General features: G+C 41.0%; 1 protein-coding gene across 1 annotated transcript in view; it reads left to right on the forward strand.

Moving 5' to 3' along the window:
* The first annotated feature begins 867 nt into the window (after positions 1 to 867).
* Positions 868 to 16,861, forward strand: part of LOC124272472 — a 75,913-nt gene continuing 59,919 nt past the window's right edge. The window contains exon 1 of the mRNA XM_046707651.1: positions 868 to 3,377. Within this exon, the coding sequence (XP_046563607.1) occupies positions 3,131 to 3,377 (247 nt within the window). The 5' untranslated portion in view covers positions 868 to 3,130. The remainder of the gene's footprint in view (positions 3,378 to 16,861) is intronic.

The following is a 16,861-nucleotide window of genomic DNA, read 5'->3' on the forward strand; positions in this document are numbered from 1 at the left end:
ACTGGGCTACCCCACCGCCCCACTTTTTTAAAGAGATTCATGTAAGCCCGCAATGATGTTACTAAAAGCGGCATAAAGAGAGAATTAATCACGTGGCAGCTGGCAATGTATACTGATATATTCAGTGCTTACTGCGAATTCTGAAACATGGATAAGTGTATTGATTAACAAATATATAAAAATGTACCTCATGCCTCAGTATCAATAATCGATACGCCTAAATGTCTAAATATCTCTGCTGTGAAACTTCGAAATTGCGAATTCCTTAAATGTTCTGATTTCCTAAATTTACTGAAGTTTAAAAGACATAATGGACACGAAGCACTGGGCATAGCGAACTGGCACTAGTATAGTAGACAGAAATCTTCGGGGCATTTGAGACTTCCGTTTCCAGCAATTTGCTATTCACATACACAATACCGTTAATGACCAGCGACTGAAGATTCCACTCCTCGTCAATAAAACATTTCACAATTTTCAATTTCCCGTTATAGTGTATACACGGATTCATTGCCTAACAGACCGATAACTGTGAGAGCAACATAGAGGAAAACAGGGCTCTGTATATCACACTCAATATATCACAATTTTAACCACTGAATATTCATGTCTTTGAAACACACCAACTGCTCCTGGTTCATTACTGGTGGTACACCAAGCACACCTTTTGGCTGTTTCTGCATATGGGAGGCTAATACTGGTAGTCTATATATGGATATTAATGAAAGGGAACAACCCAACTCGTCAGTCTCAACATCTACATCTACAGCAGCAGACGTCATTTTAATCGATCCGGGAAAAGATCGATCCGCCCGCATGTGCTCGTGGCGGCCAGCTAGAACGCCCCAAGCAGCGTCGTACGCAGAGGCAGTTTAAGTTGTGATTGATGAGTGGACGGATAGCGATGGTACTACGTTAACAGGAGTAAACATGAACCGGGACCCAACGGGTTAATCTCAGTCTTTGATGTGCACCATCGTCTTTCCTACTTGCACAGGCACACCTGTACCACTGATGAAGATCAACTGTCCCCCGAGACGATTCCAAGAATTACTCTGAATTGGATATGGTGTTCTTTGTGTTCTGTGAGGCGTGTGGTTCTCTGACAATAGACACCCACTGCAGTGACAACGCTGGTTAGCCACTTGTGGAAAGTACAGTGTCGGATTACAGGTCCAGAGATTGATGTGATAATTTGGTGTTCTTGAGGACGATTGGCAGCGATTCCCATTGGTCTAAGCTTAACATAGGCGGTGCTTAGGTTTCGAAAAGGAAAGTATTGATGTAGTAAAATAGAATGTGTATGGGGTAATTCGTATTTTTTATATTTCCAAGTACAACTAATTCTATGATACTTACAAATCCTCCATTGAAAACCCTTTAACCGTTAAACAGATCAAATTGATAGTGCATGTATTTAAATAGGCCACGTCAATTTCTACTTCCCATATTTGAATGTGTTGTATCATCGATGCAAAAAGGCTTCGTAACAAATGATTTATTACTGTATGTTTATTGAAACAGAATGTAAAGCAAACTATCGTTAAACGTGCTATGAATTTTGTGATGAACAGTCAATACACACTGTAGATAACTGAAACAGAAATTCATGATTTCCAATAACGATCAAGATCAAAAAGCTCTTACTCTGTGTACACTCCGTGAGCAAACGCTGCTTCTTCAGAAAACAACATGGCAGGAGTATTGAATTTTCAATTAATGATACTTAACCGTTAATCTTAATAATCTTTTTATTCTGCCTGAACAATCAAGAAAACCACCAACGCTAGAAAAGTGTTTGCATTCACACTAGCGTTTGGTCGATTCAAAAAGTAAATATTTGACAACGTTATACCAATCTTATAGCTCCAGACCAAAAATAGCTACTCAAACAAATATAACTTTTCCCATCACCCGTACATTTTTAATATTCCTGTGAATGAAAGTTATGAATAATGTAACATAGAATCTTCCAATCAATTAATGCTGTTTTCCTGTGTGTGGACGTCTTGCCGTGTCCAGGTCTCTCACTCTACCCTGAACAGTGGTAATGGTTGGGGTATTGTAGTAGGACTGGCTCTATCGACGTGTTACCTGCAGCCAGGTATGCCTGTGGAATAAGCTACGCCTGATAGCGTCTCTCCGGCACAGAGGTCCAAGATAAGAACTGTAAACTCCTAACTTAGAAGAGCATCCTCCCTGGGCGTCTCCCCTCGCCAAAATACCACTTTACGTCAAAGAAGTTAATTTTATCAAAGAAGGGTCGTATTACTGGACGAGGGAAAAGCAATTGGCGTGGACCGAACCTCTCAGACTTTCCGTTGGGAAGAATTTATCAGGGGCTGGTAGCCGTAGAAGTAACGCTCGCGCCTAGCTTAAGTGTGTTGGGATTTTCGATCTGTACATAGTGCAAACATCTTAATAACGTGAAGACTTTGACTGGTTTGTTTCCAGCCCTGCGGCGGTCTGTTCTGTACGATATACTCATACACTTCAAGTGTTTAGAGCCGTGCTTGCTGTTGTTTTCGCTTCTTGCCTACAACTGAATAATACTGTTTCTTGGCGGAAGCGATAGACTGAAGAAAGCGAAGCTCCGAATAACGTTGTTTTTTTAATGAAAAACTCCCATTGGTTGTAAACCACATTGGGGAATATACGTGTTTGATACAAGTGTGAAAAGAGCTTAAAAATCGGAACGTTCACCAAAAGCTCCGTGTGCACTGCTTGGGGATAAAAAGGATTTGAGTATTTGGGATTTGTTACGGGGGCCGTCAATCGAGAACACCTGGTGCACGTGGCCACGTGGAGCGAGTCTGGCTCAGAGAGGAACAGTTCTGGGAGTGCTGTGGTTCATTGACCAGAGGTTTTTTTTACAGGTGTGATTGTTCTGGGAAGGACGCGTATACAGTTCCGTGATCGACCGATGGTATGTGTTAAGAGTATGTGCTGCTATCAACGATCACAGTCAGTGGATGCTTAAGGTGGATACTGTTTAGTGTTGGCGTTAATGATGGGTGGCTCTTAGCGTTCCAAAATTTGTGTACCCAGTGACGTCACCATCCCTCTGGCCCACTCGGTAGATGAGCATCGCGAGCAGCTCCCGCTCACACCTCGGAGCGCTCGTGACGCTATGACAACAACAGAAGATGACGGAATTGAGATATTGTCTTGTCATATCGAAAACGAGGATGACGTCATCGAGCAGACGACAACTGTCAATGTGTCAGTCACGAACACTAAACTGGAGGACGATCCGGCTACGATTCAAAGGAAGCGTGTTGCACGTGCCGTGGCCATTGTCTCGTTTGTCCTGCTGCTCTTCAGCGTTGTTTTGATTGGAGTATCTCTCAACATGTCGAAGAATATCGACGATCTAGGTGAGTATATTCCATTATCTAAGCACGTGCGTGAACTCATTAATAAACCATGTCCCCAACTCTGACCATCACACGACAGATGTGTATTTATTATTTGATTATATGTACAATACAAACCTTTCATGGCCGTCAATCGAAAATATTGCTTACAATTTGCTCTCTCTGGCGGCCAAGGTGATTTTCCCTTTGAACAAATTAATTTCACAACTGAAAACTGTACTTGGTTGAAACGGAGCCAGTAATTTGAGTAATTGTTACGAGCAAATAAGCATCGTACTTCACTTTGCCGTGATGAAGACTAAAATAATACCCAGCTGTGGCGTAGAATGAGGATACATTGCATTACTGCCAACACGTATTCTTCGACCACGTTCAACCACAGCTGGGGTGTTCAATCGCAACCAGCACGAAGCTATAAAGCTTTATCTTTGTGTATAACTCCACGATATCGTTTCCAAACGTGATAACGATATATTCTTAAATACACATATATCACCAAAGGTACACTGCCATATTCCATCGTTTTATTGGTTTGTAACTTTGGCATGTACGACCTGGTATTAAGGCGGTGTTCGCGCTCGCTGATATATTATGGCATTTCCATGGGATTCGGAATGTAAAAAAGTCAAGTAGAAGTGAATTATCTTTCTACACCTGACACTCGGCTGCTCTCTATATTTCACGTAACTACATTCCGACGTTACGCCTCTTGCAGTGCTGCATAGCTTATGACGTTAGCATTACGCTATATTATTTTCATCACCAAGGAAACATATTTGCCCTTATTGAGAAATGGATATACCATCATTAAAGGAAGACAATTTATAAACTGAAAGGCCATGAACTCGGAATCAATATCAGTGATGTGTATTTTTTTGACATAGAGGCCTAATGTTGCTTGTTACTCTGTTCCATTTCTAAAACTCGATTCATCTTCATTACTTCTCCCTATTGACAAGATTATAATTCAGTAAGGTCTAATTCAGTAAATTATGGTTGATAATAATACCCTACTGCCTAGCCCTCCCTGCAATGCTGAAACCCTAAATGAAGCAAGTTTAGATTCTTCAGGTTCTGAAGTTACTCATCTCACTAGGGCTCCTTTTCAATTTGTATGGGATTATTTGTTATTATCAAAATTATATGTATTCAGAGACTAGGCGTTAGTCTGATAATTATCCGTACACGGGCACAGTGTCAGGCACTGGCATTATCTTACATAAAAATTATATAAACTTCCATTCAGCCTTTCTGGGTGTGTCATGAATCAGCGTAGCGCGTAAAGGTTTCATGCTAAAGATCTCATCCTGACTTTCTTTATCAAATTTAACCTTTAAAACCTAATTTCGGATCAAACGGATTTTTTCTACTTTGTCCAAAAAGGCCCATTTATGACAAAACAACCCTATTTTGATAAGATGCACACAGTTAGACTAAACCTTTATGATTAGCGAGATGTTGCGGCACTGTGTTCGTTAGTATGAGCTTATCGCAATCACCACAGCCGTGAATTGCACTGGGCCTCAGTCTACCGTTATCTATAGTGAAGACTACCGTGTTGTAATGTGAAGAGATACAGAAACCCGTTTTTTATACTTCACTTGAAAATGATTCTCCTGAGATATGTAAAGCATATTTCCTTATCAGACAAGTGCGATACGCTCGTACGACTGTATGTTGAGCCATCGACGCCTGGACGAAGTTAATGTATTATTAAGTGGATTTTGAAGAACTGGGGCAAATTGTGTTATTTTAGAAGCCATTTTGGTAATTTATTTATATCAGGCGCTAAGGATGTGTGAGAGAGGAGTTCTACAAATGGATTATATTTTCAGTAAATTTCAGATAATGATTAATGTAGATTCCAGTCATCCGTACCTGCCAACTGTATATAGTTTTAACTTGAGCTCAGGAAGCGCTTTGAGCATATCCCTGTGACGTGGAAAGGCGCTATATAAATGGCCTATTATTATTATTCTATTATTATTATTAATGTACCATCCAGGCTAACACATCGTTAAACGACGGTGTTGGTGGGACAGGACACGTGTGCCCCTTTGTGAACACCTGGTGTCGGGATAGGTTTTCAGTGATTAATTCCTGTGATTATGGACTATTCAAAACCCACTACTCTCTTGCGACGTTTTTACATTTACAGTATTAAAACACCCAAAGATTTAAATAGACGTTATACTAATATTCTTAAATAACAAACACGCATATCGTTGCATCATTTACAATAATCTGAGGTTGGGTGTTTATGGTGACAAGTAACTGCCAATGGTGTTGATCACCAGATTGTCTGATTCAGACTTGATTATTTACAGAACGACGCCATATAGCTGGAATATTACTGAGTGCGGCATTAAACAAAAAACGAAACATAAACAACAACAACAAAAAACAACAACACACACTCCAGAAAACCCCCAAAACAAAAACAAAACAAAACAAAAACAACAAACATTAAAACAAATCTATTGATTCAAATTAAATATATAAACTTGAAAACAAAACGTATCAAGAATTTTTGAGTACTAAATACTGATATGATACAATAGCGCTTGTCTGGTGGTAACCACGTCCTGGGGAGGTTACATCACGTTATTGCTTCATCAAGGAACCTCCTTATAGGATAGAAAATAGAACGTTAGCGACTCCATTGTAGCTCGTACGCCTTTAGCTTGATATATAGTGCACACTGATCCATTGGGCCGGTAATAATGATTACGTTATGAACATTCTCACGGTGAATGGTTGTTATAGATGGACCCCTACGACGGGACCGGTGTTCCTGACATGGATCACTTGATTGTCTGGTCCAGATTAAGATTCGGTACAGACTGCCGTGTTATGACTTGGCTGATGCTAATAGCGGAGTTAGCAAAACAAACTGTGGCATTATATGATTTCTTTTGTCTGATTTCAGCTCTATTGTCTGATATCAGCTCTGTGGTTTAATATCAGCTCTATTGTCTGATATCAGCTCTGTAGTTTAATATCAGCACTATTGTCCAATATCAGGTATGTGGTCTAATATCAGCTCTATTGTCCTATATCAGGTCTGTGGTCTAATATCAGCTCTATTGTCCAATATCAGGTCTGTGGTCTAATATCAGCTCTATTGTCCAATATCAGGTCTGTGGTCTAATATCAGCTCTACTGTCCAACATCAGGTCTGTGGTCTAATATCAGCTCTATTGTCCAATATCAGGTCTGTGGTCTAATATCAGCTCTATTGTCTGATATAAAGTCTCTTGTCTAACATCAGCTCTGTCGTCCAACATCAGCTCTGTGGTGTGTGACATGTGTTCGAAGATCTAATATCAGTTTTGCCAATCGACTCGGCCGTCGGTTCTTGTCACCTCTCTGTAACTGCCCGGAAGCCTTTTAGGGCCATATGCTTTTCGATTTGTCACTTGGAATTTCAAGACACTTTGAAATTTAAAGACATTAAGTTGAAATTTCAAGATATGTAAGTTAAACTTTTACGTTAATCTTTTGAAATAGCAAAACATATACACCATACTATGGAAGCCTTTCAGGGACATTTAGTTTTGTTTTTATCTTGAAATTTCAACATAGTATCTTGAAACTTAAAAGTAGTATCTTGACATTTTAAGAAAAGAAAGAAGAACAAATGGCCCTGAAAGGCTTCCGTAGGGCTTCCGTAACGGACGGTTCCAGAGAGGAAATGATTTCGACTGAATTTACCGAAGATGTACGAGCGCAGCCGTCAACACCTGGCAGAGGCACTAAATACATCACACTTGCTTCCACGTTAACAACGGGGTGTTCGTTCCACTGACACGCATCTCACCAGGCCATCAGATTAGGCTGAGAAATGTGTGACTTTCATAGACGTCAGTATCAGCATTGCAGTAAATACAGATCTGGCATCAGTTAGACAGGCGGTAGTTAACTGTACGAGGAATCGGAATATATACATCCCCGAATCACTAGGCTCCCTGTGATTGCTCAAACAGGTTATTTATAACGTACAAGAACCTGACAGGGTAATAATACAATTGTACATTGCTGACAACTTAAAGAACGCCCGATCTTTTTAAATGTGTATAGTTTGTTTGTCAAGACAAGGCATCTTAACTATGGGCGTAAGAAATAATGGGCTGTTAAATATATTGGTAATCGGTGGTCATTTCATGATTGAGTATAGTCATACGAAAGAAAATCGGTGTTTCTTTAACTGAAGTCTGTCTCACAGTTCCTGAACCGCATTATTTTCCCTACTTCCTAGCCTTCCCTGCAATGGCTTAAATGAAGCAAGAGTAGATTTGTTTCAGGTTCTGAATCTCCAAACTCACTGGCTCTTTCTAAATTCAAATAGAATTATTTGTTACTATTAAAAGTATATATGTTCGGAGAGTAAGCGTTAGTCTACTTTAATTTCTTTTGAGTATCAAATATTTAAGCATTAAAAACATGTTGTCTACATATTGTAATCACTGTGATGTCATGGTATCTAAAACTTCATGAACTCGACATATGGTTAATGTAATATTCTGATACTGGCAACATACTCAATGGAACAGTGGTCTATCGGCACTTCGCTTCTCTTAAATTCTCTTTTAAGACGGGGCGGTGGGGTAGCCTAGTGGTTAAAGTGTTGGCTCGTCACGCCGAAGACCCGGGTTCGAATCCCCACATGGGTACAATATGTGAAGCCCATTTCTGGTGTCCCCCGCCGTGATGTTGCTGGAATATTGCTAAAAGCGGCGTAAAACCAAACTCAGTCAGTCAGTCAGTCTTTTAAGACGTTAACTACATATGACACAGGGATAGAATACGTGTTTAGGTATGCTTTCCTTATCTGCTGTAAGTGGTGACACGAGTGGCCCTGTAGACTAAGGCATAGTAGTTCCTGGGTTTGATTCCCATATTCGCACCTGATAGTGATTGTCGGCTTGAAGCTCAAAGCTTCACCAAAGTGGTAGTTCACTTTTAACACTCTGGGATTTTTTCCCATATCAAGCTGAAAGTCAACGTGAGTCAAACTGTGTTGTTTAAACCTGTCCCACTCACTAAATCTTATGGAAAATAAGGGGTTGGGTGGTAGGCTAGTAGTTATAGCGTTAGCCCAAGCTAAAGACCCGGCGTCGATTCCCCACATGCTACACAGTGTGAAGCCCATTTCTGGTGTCCTCCACAGAGATGTTGCTGGAATGGTGCTGACAGCGGCGTACAACCATACTCATGGAAAGTATTTCAGTTCCAAACTATGGCATGCAATCTTAGGCAGCAAAACTTTATTACTTAATGAAATAATCCCCCACAGTGCATAACTCCATGATAACAGGCAGGGCTGGATTTAGTGCTTTGTTACTTGCACTGATGCTAGCCAATATTACAAAGTGCAACCTAGTTATTAGTCTAACTTGCACCAGGTGCAGGTCAATTTTTGAGTGGGTAAACTTCTGAATAAAACATCTTAATAATTCATCGCATATTCCATTCATTAGATATTACCATAAAAGCAGTGCAACTGGAATTTGGCTGGTGCAACTAGGTTTTTATCTCAGGTTGCACCTGGTGCAAGTAGGTTAACATATCCTAAATCGAGCCCTGACAGGAGGTGCGTTCATTATATCTTGATACATTACGTAAATGCCAAAGAATATTGCAGTCTAGAATAACCACTGATACAGTTTCCATAGCCGCAAATGGCAAAACAGTGATGAAAATTACATAAAACATCGGTGGAGGTCAGTAACAACACCAGGTGTTCGCAAAAAGGCTAAGCATATCCTGCTGTACGACCAACATCCGCCACTCACATAACTGCCACTTAAAACTACAAGTGTGTTGCCCAACGAAACTTAAGAAGCCTCTCGACCAAGTAGGTCACCCACGCCCTTGACCAGGGGTCTCCATTATTCCATTTGCCAACCTCCGTGAAGTGTCTACTCCTCATCACATTCTACCCAGGCCGTATGTCTAGACCCACAGGTGGCCGTCTTCCCTCTATGCAGCCTGTGCATGAGAAGGTGGTAGTGTAACGCCCACCAGCCTATTGCAGTGTACTCCACATGTACGTTTTACAATGAGCTGTATGTATTGCCGTGCTGGGGGAGCACAGGTTAGACTGTAATTGCTGAGATAGGATACCTGTGTTTGCTGTGCAGTCAGATGAAGTGAGAGTTTTCTTTTTAGGAGGGGCGGTATTTTATCGGCAATGATAAAGTGTAAGCTGTAGCTTGCATTCCAGAGATGTGTAAGAGTAAGGTAGAATTATCGGTGAGGCACGTTGAAATACCTTGTGTAGGTGTATTAGAAGTCATACATCTTAGTGTAAGAGGGACGCTGGGCTAGCATAGTGGTTAAAGCGTTCGCTCGTCACGCCGAAGACCCGGGTTCGATTCCCCACACGTGCACAACGTGTGAAACCCATTTCTGGTGTCCCCCGCCGTGATATTGCTGGAATATTGCTAAAAGCGGCGTAAAACTAAACTCACTCACTCTCAGTGTAAGGTGAGGTGAGGTGAAATTGGGTTTTACGTCGTGCTTGAGAATATTTCGCTCATATGACGACGTGCATGTGTTTGTATGTGTATGTGCGGCTGCTTGTACTAGCCCAGACTGAGGCTGGTTTTATAGTGCTAGCCCACTGAGATACCATGCCGCAGTGAAGCATGAATACCCCACTCAGACACATTATACTGACTCCGAGCCGACCAGTCCTTGTTGTACCCATTAATGCCGAGCGCCAGACAGGGACCAACAAGTACCATATTTTAACGACTTTTGGTATGACGCGGTTCGGGATTGAACCCGCGACCTTCCGCTCTCCGGGCGCACGCTCTAACCACTACACCACGGAGGCGGTCCTCAGTGTAAGATACATTATACAACCACATAACGTTGGATAGACAATTTACCTCACACCTAACCATATGCCTTAGTAATTGAGACACCAACGTTATACAATGTAAGATACGGGCAAACACCGCTGTGTCGAACGTACGGCTGTGTCGAAGAATAACGCTGACTCCTGCGAATTCGATATTTAGTCATCATTTTGCGGTTGTGTCGAAGTATAACGCTGACTCCTGCGAATTCGATATTTAGTCATCATTTTGCGGTTGTGTCGAAGTATAACGCTGACTCCTGCGAATTCGATATTTAGTCATCATTTTGCGGTTGTGTCGAAGTATAACGCTGACTCCTGCGAATTTTATATTTAGTCATCATTTTGCGGTTGTGTCGAAGCTCGGATAACTCGAAGTATTTATGTATGTCCCTTCAACTTCGACACAGCGGTGTTTGTAATTCCAACTACGACACTTCTAGCAAGAAAAACGTCTATTAACTTGAAGTACACATCAAATCAGACAGTCTAATATTTCCGACAGTCAATGTCAATATCAACAGTCAAGGCTGAATATTAACACACTGAACACAAGATATTGTCAAATATTTATATAGGACAAGAAAATATGCACTTGCAAAATGTTGTTGATCAATAAATCACAAACGGTATTAAAACGTTACTTGGACGAAAACATTCGCCCAAACACTGTAAGCGTAATGTCTTATACACGACTGTGGTGCGCTGTATCAAATACACCCCAATCGAATAATCATTTTATGTTTGTGTTAATTTTAGCAACCATCAAACACGGTACACTTTCTTTTGTCCGGAAGTGTAGACCGGCTTGTTATTCAGAGCTAGACATTTCAGAAAGAAACATTAAATGGGAAACAGTATTCCTATCAGGAACAGATCGTCCTAGATTTTTTCCTGAATAGCCTCACAAATCTAACTGCTTTAACAGTGTGAGGAGAAGACGTATCTTTGTTTAGAACAGGAAAATAAAAAACAGAGAAACGATATATTTTGATTTTGTTCTGAGATGTTACATTTTGCCAAGATACGAGGTTAGAATGATACATTTCTGTTTCTTAATCGAATGCAATCACGTTGTCATGTCACAATATAATGTCCTTACACTTTGATGCATGTTTTGAAAAACAAATATATTTATTGCTACTATAGTGTTCGGAATGAGCTTATAAATGATATATTTCTACTTTAGAACACTGTCGTTGCCATTGCTACTGAAATATTCAAAGGTTCAACCGTGAACACGTATTCATAGATCAATGCTTGATAGGACATCCTTTCAAAATACAGTACTCATGTTCTAGATATACGATCTCTATTCTTATAAGTCAGAAAATAATGAAAAACCTGTTCTATCACTTTCATTACGGTAGCTATGGCGTATTGAAAACACTGGTCGCGACTACAATCCTATGGGAACGTAACATTGTGTCTGCCTTCTCATAATATATAGGGATGTTACATAGATACCCCTCGTGTTCATCCCAAAGCACACTTGTTGTTTGAAGGACGAACGAGGTAAACATGTTTATATTCTACACACAACACATTCTCCACATAACGTTAATTCAACACTCCTTCATTTGGGCCTCGTGAAATCTCTCCGTCATCATCGAAAAATGTGATTATTGAGATCCTGGATTCCGTGATTTGTCTTCACAACGACCTGTTCGTAACGAGTTGTTGGCGATACCAGAGAAAGGTTAGACGCCTGGCGAACATCTTGAAGTGGTTCCGAACCCCGCGCCCTCTGATTACAAAATCATGTTGTGCATATGTGGGACTTGGATTTATCGGGATTATCTTTCAGCGATTCCATGTAAATACAATTCTACCTCTGGCCACTTAAGGCTAACCCATATGAACCCGTCTCCTCACGCCCCGTAAACAAGACATGTTCAAACCACCGGAAATTTACGGACACTTTAGGCCTGTGTTGAAGTTTATCAAGTAGTTAATAAACACTGCCTTTGATTATAATTCCAAAGTTTACATGGTAAAAACGTTTTTAACTCGAGCACTAACTCATTCTCAATCAAATCAGACTTAAGTGCCCCTACCGCTAGTCATAGCTTTGCGTAACATTATCGAGCACTAGGATCTGATTTTAATGAAATTAACCGCCTCGAGAAATCCCTGCATACTGTTTGAAGGGTGTTTTAACCTATGGTGGGGCTCGTGTTTTAATCCTATGTACATTGCTACAGTTTGAACAGGCTTTTAGAGAATTGACGGCTGTAACGAACTATTATGATTGGTCCCCGCTACCTGATGTATATTTAAGTCGAAATGCGTAAAAGAAACTACGGTTTTAACGAACTAAAAGTAGTGATCCCTTTGAGTTCGTTATAACCGTAGTTTCTTGTCTTTGTATACGATAAGGGTGCCCAGTAATGAGTGAGTTTAGTTTTACGCCGCACTCAGCAATATTTCAGCCATATCCAGCGATCTGTAAATAATCGAGTCTTGACCAGACAATCCAGTGATCAACAGCATAAGCCTCGATCTGTGCAATTGGGATACGATGACATGTGTCAACCAAGTCAGCGAGACTGACCACCCGATCCCGTTAGTCGCCTCCTACGACAAGCATTGGTTACTGAAGATCAATTCTAACCCGGACCTTCACGGGTCGCCCAGTAATGAAGGGCACGCAGTGGAGGGAGACTTATTATTCACAGCACATCTGCAAATATTTGCCAGGGCGTCATAATACGTCTGTCAGTAATTAGACGCTATTCGACAAAAACATATATAAAGAAGTCTCCAATAGAAAGACCCCGACGTAAATTAGCTTTCATTTTAGGGATTTTACAAGTATTTTTGTTAAAAAAATTCATTGGTAATAGTGTTTGACATCTTATGATTTTGGAAATGGCTTCCGTCGGTTTTATGTCCATTACGTTCATTTAAGAAATAGTATACAAACTATTTTGACCGGTCAGTTTTCGTGTAGCAATATCTTTAAAACTATATAAAATTAATCGCTTTATCGGATAGAGAAAATTCAATTTGAGGAAGTAACATCAAATCAATGTACATAAACCAACAACGGACTCAACGCCAAAACCCTCGAACATTTAGATTTTAAAAATCCGAAATTTATCACTTCGTTAAAAGTGTTCAGCAATAAAATGTTGAATCACGAAAACCCCCTTAATGTTTCTTTAATAGACTACTCGACATTTCATCAAATCAAACAAAGGAATGCAGAAAAATGTCAAGCAAAACCTAGAATTTTCCTGTGTTCCTGAATTAGTGACCTTTTACAAGAAGCTCCAACAGTATTTGATACTGTGAACGTGTTGGCGTATGTGAGCTTGCATTCCAGTCTATTTCTGCGCTCGCTCGTTAAGCCTGATCCACAGAGAGAGTGCCTCTTGCCTTGCTTCTTCTACGCTAATTGGGCAGCACCAGTAAATTTAGATAGAAAATAACTCATGTTATTTATGCGTATCTTCCGGAAGTCCGTAATTCATTTGAAATGCTGTAACTCGCTCGGTGTTATCTAATGCATTTAGCGCCCTATTGCTACTGATGGGCGTTACAACAATGATCTTCTTTGTCTTTGAAGATGAATCATTAACTCATCAAGCAATGGTTTCGGTTTATACTGCTGGAGTTGGACAAAAAAAAAGAAAAAACCAGAAACAGTTGGAAGAATTTCTTTGATAATGGCGTTAGGCAAGAGGGAGGCATTCCCATGGACACCAAAACCGCGCCCCTTCTTGAGGATCTGTTCTTTGAACGTATGACTTGGCGTATTCAAAACGGTTGAACTTTAACTTCAAGTATATGGACTGATTATAGTTCAACAATCATGAAACAACCAGTTCCCTTTGACCGATTTAATCCACTTGAACAAGAAAGTCCAGTGATACTGGATTGTCTGTGCCACATTTAGATCCACACATAACGGTTCAGAATGACAAAACACTCTCTATAAGACTGTATGACTTCGACTTTGCAATAGTCGACTCTCCCTTTAAACTGAGCAATGTTCCTGCAGCTCCCACCATTGTGTCTTCTTTCACTGCTTTTAAGGTATGGTCCGGTTGTTCTTTTAGCTGAAGTTTCTGGGAGCCTCATGCAACTTGATCAGAGGCTGCTTGGTCGAGGTAACAACTCTCTGGACCTCAAAATGAAATTTCATGAGGTTTATGGGAACATGTTTCCAAGTCATACGCTTTAATGGTCTAGGTGGTGTCCGATAATATTCCCATTTTACCCCGTGAGTGTTTTCATGTGGGTCGTTGACGTTCCTTTGCATGTGTTTTGTGACGGGTGCCACCATGGTGCAGGACACGTCAGTATTTGATAATGGGCCATACGCATATGGTTGACTCTGCTGAGATTTCCTATGAATATGTAAGGCTTTTGTGTTTTAATTTTGCAATCCATCAGTTTTACTTTGTTCTACCGAGACAGATTTCAGTGTGTTTCAAAGGCAAAACTAGTGAATAAAGTAACATGCATGGATCAATGAAAGTCTCTGGCACCATATTTTACTGTATTTGTCGTCTGTCCGAAGTTTCATGAACAACGCAAGAACTCTATGTTGCTGTTCTGGACATACGAACTGTTACTGTATTGTCAACGTACTTTCATACCTGAGATATAGGGCTTAATTTTGAAAACGGCAGAAAGGGCAGAATAGACTTGGCTGCAAAGAAGCCTCGTCCCTTTTAATACTCATCATCCGCATGTCAATGAAACGTGTGTTCCAAACATGGAGACCCGTGAAGATCCGGGGTAGAATAGGTCTTCAGCAACCCATGCTTGCCCCAAGAGGCGACTATGCTCCTCGTAAGAGGCGACTAACGGGATCGGGTGGTCAGGCTCGCTGACTTGGTTGACACATCGGTTCCCAATTGCGCAGATTAATGCTCATGATGTTGATCACTGGATTGTCTGGTCGAGACTCGATTATTTACAGACCGCCGCCATATAGCTGGAATATTGCTGAGTGCGGCGTAAAACTAAACTCAGTCACTCACTCACTCCAAGTATGAAACAAGGAAACATGTTGCATGGAAATATTGCCAGTGAGACAATATTATTTCAGTAATGATATAGTGAATCATTTTTCGCGCTCGTCTTAAGGGTGGAGTTACGAATTATTTGCTCTTAGCGTTTGATATGAGACGTTGCCCTATTGTTTTATAAGTATTGAAGGTTAACATTGTCTGTGGGTTTTTCCATTACCTCTGGCGATTTGAGCATACCCCAGTGTTTTTACAGGCTGTGTGAAAATAGTACATGGTACCCCTGGCGCGTGGACTATCTGATCAGGTCACGAGGTAACGCAGGGCAACCTCTGACATTTAACCCAATCTGATGCTGCCCAGGAGAAGATCCCGTTGTGGTGTTTTTGCCTGTTTGGACAGCCAGTTTTGCTGCTCACATTTATTATTTATGTCATGTAATTATACGCAGGCTATACGTTTTCATGACATTACATTGAAAGTATTTATTGACGTGGGTTCGAGGTATTAAGAGGGTACAGTGTAGGCGCCCCTGGTCTGACGTGTCCCTTCTCACTGTGCGCGTCCCTTCTCACTCTCGATCTAAGTTTGTTTGTCTGTTGCTTAACGCACTCCGCAGTATTCCAGCTATATATGGGCGGTTAGGTAGCCTTGTAGTTAAAGCGTTCGCTCGTCAAGCCGAAGACCCGGGTTCGATTCCCCACATGGGTACAATGTGTGAAGCTAATTTCTGGTGTCCCCCGCCGTGATGTTGCTGGAATATTGCTAAAAGCGGCGTAAAACCATACTCACTCACTCCAATTATATAGCAGCGGTCTGTAAATAATCGAGTCTGGATCAGACAATCCAGTGACATCATGAGCATCGATGTAAGCAGTTGGTATATGATTGCACCCATGTCAACCAAGTCAACCATGTATTCGGTGTGACGTAGCGAACGCAGAAATGGGCTACCACATTGCACCCATGTGGCGAATCGAAACCCGGGTCTTCGATGTGACGAGCCAACGCTTTAACCACTAGGCTACCCCACCGCCCCGGTGAAGTATGACAAAATAAGATCTCCTCTGTCAAAGAGTACCCTAGATCCTGTGGATCCTCCACCATTTAACTGAGGGGTTAAAGTAAGTTTCTCTAACAGTGATATTATTGGACTATTGCTAAAAGCAGCGTGAGCAATACTCACTCACCATACAGAACACGTGCCCAGAACAAAGAGAAGTATAATCTATTAGTCCTGTATTTCGAAAAAAACGCATTTTTAGGCAATAAGAGTGGATCACAGTCACATATCGTGTATGTACATAAATAGCTGTATTTGCGCAAGCGACTTGGTTATTTCAGTGTGGCAATTACGGAAGAAAGGTTACAATTCATGTGGGCGTCGGCTTTGTGGCAGGCATATACGTCTTCCACTCGGTTGTCGTCGATGTCGTCGCAAGATGACGTCGATGGCCATGCTACACAAAACGATGGTAGCGCTTTAAATGTCTTAAGTCAAGTTTTAAATGCTGAAAGTTAAAGTAGACAACGTTTGATATCGTTGTGGAACCAAATATGTTCTTGTCACGATATGGCTGAAATATTGCTTGTGTGACGTGAAATTTTAACTCACTCACTCACTCGTTGTGATTGAG

Source organism: Haliotis rubra, unplaced genomic scaffold (assembly GCF_003918875.1).
Source record: "Haliotis rubra isolate DU_JTF1 unplaced genomic scaffold, ASM391887v1 Scf17, whole genome shotgun sequence".
Taxonomy (NCBI): domain Eukaryota; kingdom Metazoa; phylum Mollusca; class Gastropoda; order Lepetellida; family Haliotidae; genus Haliotis; species Haliotis rubra.